Source organism: Lynx rufus, unplaced genomic scaffold (genome assembly GCF_022079265.1).
Source record: "Lynx rufus isolate CCGP_SWC_20201006 ecotype Redwood Valley unplaced genomic scaffold, mLynRuf1.p SCAF_4, whole genome shotgun sequence".
Classification (NCBI taxonomy): domain Eukaryota; kingdom Metazoa; phylum Chordata; class Mammalia; order Carnivora; family Felidae; genus Lynx; species Lynx rufus.
The window spans coordinates 715,915-724,846 of NW_025814856.1; the positions used below are offsets into that span (position 1 = coordinate 715,915).

General features: G+C 58.3%; 1 protein-coding gene across 3 annotated transcripts; it reads right to left on the reverse strand.

Annotated features, from left to right (window-relative positions):
- Positions 1-704: 704 nt before the first annotated feature.
- Positions 705-6,587, reverse strand: SLC39A3 (solute carrier family 39 member 3). Of its 3 annotated transcripts, none has more exons than XM_047097216.1 (4): positions 6,501-6,587; positions 5,631-5,748; positions 4,678-5,009; positions 705-1,610 (listed from the first exon to the last, which is right to left on the reverse strand). In XM_047097216.1, exons 3-4 carry the CDS (start codon positions 4,885-4,887, stop codon positions 876-878), a joined length of 945 nt encoding a protein of 314 aa, XP_046953172.1. In that variant the 5' UTR covers positions 4,888-5,009; positions 5,631-5,748; positions 6,501-6,587; the 3' UTR covers positions 705-875. The 3 variants fall into 3 exon arrangements, with proteins under 3 accessions (XP_046953172.1, XP_046953173.1, XP_046953171.1); XM_047097217.1 differs by having other exon boundaries at positions 5,631-5,766; XM_047097215.1 differs by lacking the exon at positions 5,631-5,748.
- Between the last annotated feature and the right edge of the window lie 2,345 nt (positions 6,588-8,932).

The window sequence follows — 8,932 nt, forward strand, 5'->3', positions numbered from 1 at the left end:
GGAAAGGCTGTCACCCCTGACTCCGTTCCCAGAGGCACGGCTCTGGGCTTCTGCGACAACAGGTTGCCACGGAGCCGACGCCCAGGGTTGGCACCAGCCCCACACTCACCCGAGGCAGGTGCTGGCTTCATGTGTCTGTGCGTCGGGCAAGGTGAATGGCGTGTGGCCCTGCCCCCATAGCCCACGGAAGTCTGTCTCACTCCGGGGACAGGACTGACAACCAACCAACCACGCTGGCCCCCGGCCCCACCTGCGCATCTCTCGGGTCCATGGGCCTCTGTTCCCTTAAAGAACCCACACGCTCACCCGGCCCACCAAGGGTGTGTGTGGGGGGCGCGCAGGAAGGCAGGGAGGAGGGGAGTCCTGAGGTGCCCAGGACCCTGCCCGTCTCCCAGGAGGCACGGCGTCAGGTGGCAGGAGTTAGAGCTGCCCTGTGATCCCTGGTCAGACGCTCCAGGCTGGCGGGCTCCTCTGTTAGGAACAGAGCCAGCTGGGAGCAGAGGACGCAAGTCTCAAGCCTCCGACTGGGCTCAGTGGCTCAGATAGGCCATATTCCTGTCCTGTACACAGGTGGGAGTGTGCGGGGGAGGGGAGGGGAGGGGAGGGCCCCAGCCCGACCCCCTCTGGGTGCCCGGGCCCCAGCGCCTGTGCGAGTCCTCAGATCCCAATGCCAGAGGACGACATGGCCACACAGCTTTGGTAAGTAATTCTAAGAGCAGTATTTTTAAAAGTGGTCGCGGTGCCTCGGGCTCAGGGCATAGGATCTGGGGCGCAGCCCCTCCGTGCACAGGCGGAAGCCCGGGGCCTGAGCGCCCCCGCCTGGGGGACGGGGGGCTGGGGGACTGCCTGTGTCCGGCGGGCGGGCGGTGGGCAGTTCACCACTTGAGGAAGACCATGCCGGCCAGGACAGCGTAACCCAGCACCAGGAAGAGGACTTTGAGCAGACGGTCACTGTTCTCCTCCAGCTCCTTCGCCAGGATCTCAAAGAAGGTGACGAAGAGGAACGTGCCGCCCGCCAGGCCCTGCAGCAGCACCGAGGCCACGCTACTGGGCACACCCTGTGCGCTCTCGATGCCCAGGCCGACGCCGATGCCCAGGGGAATCATGGCGCTCACGGTGACGGCCAGCTTGGCCGCGTCCCTCAGGGCCATGGAGCACCTGGCCATGCTGATGCCCAGGGCCACAGCCACCAGCGTCTCGTGGACGGCCACCCCCACGAACAGGCTCACCACCTTCTCGCCGTCCTCCTGCAGGCCCAGGGCCAGGCCCTCGAAGATGGAGTGCGCCGACAGGGCAAACACCAGGCTGAGGAGCCTCAGCGGGCTGGAGCGCGACAGCTCCTGGACGCTGAGCCCGTGTGCGTGGGGGTGGGGCTCCGCGTAGAGCGCACGGCCCCGCGTGCCCCCCATGAAGGGGCTCTCGTACTCCGAGTCGCTGCCAGCGTCCGAGCCGGCGTTGAAGGTCTCCAGATCGATGAAGGACGGCTTCTCCTTGCGGAACGTCAGGATGAGCTGCTCCAGGAAGACGGTCATGAAGAAGCCCAGCATCACGATGGTCTCGGCCAGCGGGTAGTCGGTGCTGATGTGCCCGAGACTCAGAACCTTCTGGAGCTGGAGCGGAGGATGTGTGAGGGAGGAGAAGGGGGAGAGGGGGTCAGAGGCGGGAGGCCTGGACACTCGCCACCAACACAACAGGGTCCCCAGATCTCACTGATCAGCTAGCAAAGCACAGAAGCCCCCCGTTCACACAAGAGGCTAAAAACGGGGGAAGGTGGACTCACCCTTTGGTGGATTTGGAAAAAACAGCAACAACAACATAAAAATAACCCTATTACAAAGGGGGTTGTGAGGCTTTACGTGACGTCTACTAAATCGGCCCAATAACGTTAATTGTGCTGCCGCGGGCTGAACCGTGGTCCCTAAAGATACGTGCACGTGGAACCTCAGAACGTGACCTTCTCAGGAAGAAGGGCCTTTGCAGATGTAATTAAGGTGCTCCCGGCGGAGAGATTCGTATCTTAAAGGTTCCCAGCCCGCAGAATCTCCAAACTAACCCTACTTGGAGAGAGGCGATTCAGTGACAGTGAGGCTGCTAGGGTGGGCCCTGAGCCGACAGGACTGGAGTCCTTACGGGAACAGGAAAGACACGGGACCACCACATGAAGAGGCAGGAAGGAGAGAGGCCTGCGAGGGACCCAGGCCTGCCGGCATCTTGGTCTCGGACTTCCAGCCTCCCCACTGACCAAGAGTAAACGCCCATGGTTTGAGCTGTGGCACACGGCTACGGCAGCCCCAGGAAACTCACACATCAGGATCTTGAGAAGAGATCATCCTAAATCAGGGAGGGCTCTAAGTCCAGCAACAGTGTCCTTATGAGACACAAAAGGAAAGGACACACAGAGACACGGGGAGACGGGCATGAGACTGGGGTGATGTACCTACAAGTCAAGGAATGCCAAGGATTGCCAACAAACCTCCAGAAGCAGGGAAAGGGCACAGGACAGATTCTCCCTCACGGTCTCAGAAGGACCCAGCCCTGCTGACACGGTGATCTCAGCCTTCTGGCCTCCATCACGGTCACAGCAACTGGCCTTTGCAGCCCTGGGGCCTGCGTGGGGTTTGCTTGCACAAGGCACCCCGACCTCCTGGGTGGACAAGCTGGGAACGAGGGAGACTCCTCAGACATCCACCTGCACCCCCGCAGATGCCTCGAGCTAGCCCCGTCCAGTAGAGCTTTCCAGTGACAGAAAGGCTTTCTGTCTGTGCTGATACCGATACGGAAGTCACTAGCCGCGCGTGGCCCATGTGGACCTTAGGCGTGGCTGGTGCGGCCAAGGACGGGCATGTTGAACCGCGTTTCATTTTAAGTCACTGAAACGTGACTAGACAGGCCTACAACAGGCTGCCACTCCTCACAGCTGGGTCGGGTGGCCCCTGCTCACGAGGGTGTGTGTGCACTCCACGCTGGTCCGGCCTGGGGGCTGCAGGGTGAGCTGTCGGCCGTCTGGACCGCTCCCCCTCCACTTTCACTCACGGATGCACGATGCTCACGTGCACACACAATTCCCGAGGGCTCCACCTGAGCCAGGCGCTCCAAACTATGCTCGTGGCACCCCTTTCTTTCCTGTCACAGCCTTCGTGACAGCCCGGGAGCACACACACACACACACACACACACACACACACACACACACACTGGGGGCTATCCTGCCCCAGGGCACACCTGCAAAGTCTGAGGACATTTTGGTCGTCACGACTTGCGACGGGTAGTGCTGGCATTGGGGCCAGGTCATTCTCTGTCGGGGGCCGTTCTGGGCACCAGAGGGAGGTGGGAGAGGGTGTTGAACAGCATCCGTGGCCCCACCCACCTGATGCCAGGAGCTCCACCAGTCGTGATGACCTCAGATGTCTCCAGACATCATCCAGTAACCCTGGGGGTAGGACGCCCAGGTGAGACCCCCTGACCCAGTGACCTGCCATCACTCAGTGTCCCCTGGCCGCAGAGTCGTCCCCCACAGGGGAACCCCCGTTGCAGCAGAGGCCGTGTTTTGTAGAGAAGCTGCTTCATTCATTTGCCAAACATCTCACAGAGGCCTGCGTGTGCTACACCTGGGGAGACACCAGCACGTGGGGAGCACTAACCCCCCACCCCAGGGATGAACACGGGTCAGATCAGATCGAGGAAGACAAGGCAGACGCAAAAGCCACAGTGTGCAGCACTGCTCTCTGCAGGGTGACCGTGCCAGCTGAGGCTGGCCAGGGGCCGCAGGGGAGGGACCTGACCCGCCAAGGCTCAGGTGCGGGCAGGTGTGCGGCATGCAGTGGCTCTGGGAGGACCATGGAAGGGCCACATGCACCATCACAGCAGTCTGGGCCTGAGGACTCTGAGATTTTATCCCCCCTGGACGCTGACTGTGTGAGTCTCCCACACTGTGAACAAAGGAGCACGAGGTTAGCAGCGGAAGGCCGCAGAAACGTGTCAACTCGCAGCTCTGGACGCCCAAGATGCAGGCACCGGCTGTGGCCTGCTGATGAAACATGCGGCCGTGTTGGGGAGGCCCACGTGGCCAGGGCCTGAGGGCCATCCTCCGCCAGCAGCTGGGGAGAAACTAGGCCCCTGGGTCTGACAACCGGGAAGGGCTGAACTTGCCTTACCAGCACATGAACTCAGAAACCGACCCGTCTCCTCAAACCCTGAGGTGAGACCACAGCCCACGGATACCCGGAACGCTGTCTGAGAGAGCCTGGAGCAGGGGACCCAGCTACGTGCTGTCCAGACTCCAGCCCCACAAAAATTGTGATAATAAACACGTATCCGGTTAAGGTGCTAAGTCTGTTGTGACTTGTTAGGCAGCAGCAGCTAACCGATACAGGTGTGGAAGAGAGGCCCAAACTGCCAGCTTCAGGACAAAGTGTATGGTAGCCACGGTGGGCAGTCTGCTCAGGTAGCAACGGGTGAGCTCGCCAGCGGGCAACCCTGTGTCTAGTGCAAACGCCCTGTCTACCAGACAAGGCCCAGAGAAGAGAAGCAAGCAATGCGCGGTCACACAGCAAATCCATTTCCTGTCACTCTTACAGTGTCAAGGCTCCACCCAGCTTGGTGGCTTTAGTGAAAAAACGTCAGTGACCCTTGGCCATAAGGTGCCAAGGGCGGCGCCTACCCCCGGGGACCCCTTACCTTTTCCCTCACGGCGGGCAGGAGGGCATTGAAGCACGTGGCCAGAAAGACCCCGCCTCCGAAGGTGTTGCAGAGCGAGAGGATCTTTTTTGAGCGATGGGCCTTCTCAAAATCCGTCTCGATGATCTTCACCGGGAGCAGGGAGCCAAGCAGCATGAAGAAGAACACGCCCACCATGCAGAGGACTTTGGCCACCAACAACTCCATCATGGTGGTGGCCCAGGCTGCTCCGGTCACCGCAGGGCCAAACCATGTGTGGGCGCACACTCCCGTCCCACGATGTGCTACTGGGCCCAGCCACGTGGCTGGGGGCTCACGTCTCAGGACATCCGCTGTGAACGCCAGGGGCAACCGCGTCAGCTGTTGGATCACCTGCCCAGCTCTAGTGACCAAGCCCATCACCCCCAGGACCTTGCTGCATTCCAGGCCTGGCCCGCATCCCTGCCTTCCGCAGGAGTACCCACGGCTGCACTGTCCGGTATGGGAGCCACTGGCCACGTGCGTCTATTTAAGCTAAGGAGAACAGAATGAAAGGCAAAATTCGGCTCCTCGGTCACACCAGTCATACTGCAAGTGTCCAATAGCCACACAAGTGCCGTCGCCACCATACTGGACAGCACAGACAGAGAACATCTCCATTGCTGCAGAATGTTCTATCGGGTGGTGCTGCTCCACTGGTTTCCCACTGCCCGTACGTGAAACCAAGCACCATACCCTGTACAGAAGGCCCTGCACCATCGGCTTCGCTCACCCCACATGGGCTTTTGTGGGCCTTGAATATGCCTAGCCCGTTCCTGCCTCAGGGCCTTTGTATGGGTTGTTCTCTTGTCCTGGAACATATCTTCCCCCTGACCTCCCGATGATGTCTTGTCTTTTAGGTCACTGCCTCCAGGATGCCTTGGAAGGGCCTCCCCTGGCGGACCTGTGCCCTAAACTGTATGCCTTGTACCCACCGCGAGTCCTGGTGCAGAACAGATGCTCAGTAACCACTGGCAAGCAAACAGGTGAGCTGAATGAAGCATGTGGACCTCTTTACAGGACTCCAAGAACCCAAGTGGTGCAGATATCGCCCTGGACTCGAAAGCGTCACTGTTAGTACGAGGGCCCTTGGCTGCTCCTCTGTCCCTTGGTTTCCTCCTAACCTCCCAGCTCTCACTGCCCACACCCCACTTCACTGAGGTCTTCAGGTCTCAGCTCGGATGCCACCGGATGGAGGGGCCTCTCCCTCCCCTTCCCTGGCGTGAAGTTCTGGCATTATTTGTGCTACAGGAAACTGCATAACTCAGAGTCCCTGAATGAGCTCCCTTGCTCAGGGCTGCAAGCTCCGCGCGGGCAGAGAGCCTGTCTTGCTGGAGGCGGGCCCCCCAGCAGCACCCAGTGCACAGTCAGGTCGACGGCGGGCATCGTAAATCCCTGCCGGGTGTCCAGATGCCCCGGTCTGTGCAGTGCGGGTGGGGAGGGGGGCTGTGCGCTCTCAACCAGGGGCTGATGGGGGTGGGACCAGGACAGCACAGGCGCATTCATTCATTCACTCACTACACACCGAGCGTCTGTTGTGTGCCCGCGCTGCAGCGGGGGCCCCGGGGAGGGCGAGGGCGAGGCCGAGGCCGAGAGGGCTCCGCCGGGGAGGGAGCAACTCGCGCTCTGCCCGGGGGACTCGAAAGCTAATTACTACAGACAGACCTCGCCGATTGGGGGGGAAACCAGCCTCGGGGCCGCAGCCGGGCCTCCGCTAACGGGCGGCCGAGCCGGCCAGACCCCGAAACGCCCCGCCCTGGCACCCAGCCCCAGGCCCCCGGTCCCCAGCCCCTGTCCGCACGCACCTCCGCCGGGCCCTCGCCCGCCCGCCGGCGCCTCCCGCCGCTCAACCGCCGCGCGGTCTCGACCCCACAAGCCGTGCTCCTGTCCGGCCCCGGCTCCGCGCGCGGCTGCCCACGCCCCGCCCACGCCGCTGCTCATTGGCTACCCCGAGCGCCACGGGCCGAGTGCATCGAGTCCATTAGCCGCTGTGGTTGCCACTCATCCTGTGGACTGCCCCCCCCTCGCCACCCCCGCCACTTCTCCTACCGGCATGGGAAAGTAGTTTCCTGTTTCTGGGCGGTAGGTACAGCCAGCAGGTGCCTCCGGCGGGAAACTCCAGCCCTAGAGGAATGGTTCCGGTACGACTTGGCTGCCAGAGCTGTCCAGGGGTGCCCGGTGCTGAATCCCGCTCTAGGGAGGTTTGGCCATTGATGGGAAACCATTTGCTACGGGAGACTGTCTCTCCCTGAGCGTCCACGACGCTGGTGTCCTTCCCTTCAATTTAAGACGCAGATTCATCTGTGTCCACATCCCTGCCTTCTATGTGTTCCAGGGCCTCTTGTAGAAGAACATCTGTGAACAAACCAAGATCCGCCACCCTCCCCACACCCCGCCAACTTTGGAGCTTACATTCTAGGAGAAGACACAGAAAATAATCAGTAAACATAGTAAGTAATGGAATTATGTCGGAAGGTAACAAGTACCCTGGGATAAAAGAGCCAATGAGGAGCTATCAAAAGTGCTGGGTATTGGTTGCTATTTTAAGTAAGATGCTTAATGTTTGAGCAAAGGCAAACATGGAGAAGTTAGTCCAGCGGGTATATGGAGGCAGACCGTCGCACACATAAGGGACTGAGAATACGGAGGCCCTGGCAGGTCTGTGCAAGAATGCCAGTGTGGCCAAAGCACAGGATAAGAGGACATGGGTCACAAGAGGCCTTGGAGGGAAATAGGGAGCAGTTGCAGTTTTGGTCAGAGACGTGACAGATCCAGCATCTTTTAACACAATCATTGGGTTATTGTATCAATGCTGCTAACAGGCCAAATAAGATGAAGACTGAGAATTGTTGATAGTTTTTAGACGGAGAGAAGATAATACTTTTTTTAAAAAGCTTGTTTCGACTGTCCTATAAAAACAACCAGAGTTATGTGCTCACTTCGGCAGCACATATACTAAAATAATAATTAAAAAAATTTTAGAAAGCAATAAGAGTTATAAAAGAGAAGACTGTATTCATTTGTTTACTAAAGTCTTGTTGTCAGCGTACCATGAGCCAGGCATGGAGAGAGCTGCTAAGAATAAAGCACAGAGTGCCACGGTGTGGATGGACCCAGAGGACACTGTGTGCAGTGACAGAAGACAGACACAGAAGGTATGTCCTGTGTGACTCCACTCACAGGGGGTCCCTAGAGGAATCCCATCCAGAGCACTGGTGGGATCCAGTGCTGGGACAAAGAGCGGGGAGTCAGTGTTTCATGGGGACAGAGTCTCAGTTTGGGGAGATGGAAAGTTCTGGAGACAGATGGTGGGAGTGGCTGCATGACAGTGTGAGTGTTGCCTGATGCTGCTGAACTGTGCCCTTAAGAGTGGTTAAAATGGTACATTTAATTTTATGTATATCTCACCACAACTAAAAAATTTTAAATTTCTTTTTTAAATGTTTGTTTGAGAGAGAGACAGAGTGTGAGCGGGGGAGGAGCAGAGAGAGAAGGAGACTGAAAACCCCAAACAGGCTCTGCATTGACAGCTCAAACGAGGGGCAAAACCCCACAAACTGTGAGGTCATGACCCGAGCCAAAGAGTCAGATGCTCACCTGAGCCACCCAGGCGCCCCCCCCCAAATTTTCATTAATGGAGTATAAAACGAACCCTAGGTCCTCACAGTTCACAGTCTAGTGAGAGAGACAAATATAAATGAATAGCACACCACGATGGACAGATTTCTAAGATGGTTCCACATGATCTCGACATCCTAGTACCCATGCCTTTGTGCGATTCCCTCCTTGACTCTGGGCTGCCCCTGGGGACTTGATTCTAACAAACAGAATATGGCAGAGGAATGGGATGTCATTTCCCTGACTGGGTTACAAAACACCGACTTCTGTCCTCCTAGCACAACTCCATTGCCTTTTCAGCTCGTATGCCTTGACGAAGCAAGCTGAGATGCTGGAGAGGCCCACACTGCAAGGGGCTGAGGATGACCGCCAGCCAACAGTCAGCAGACCTTCAGTGCAAGAGCCTGTTAAATTACTGGATCCTGCCAACATCATGAATGATCATGGAAGGGGGTCCTGTCTCAGTCATGCCTTCCGATGACCGCTGCTCAGTGGGCACCTTGATTATAGACTTTGAGAGACCCTGAAGCTGAGGGCCCATCTAAGCTGCACCTGGATTCCTAATCCACAAAAACTATGGGATAACAAATGTTGCTGTTTCAAAGCCACTAAGTTGGGG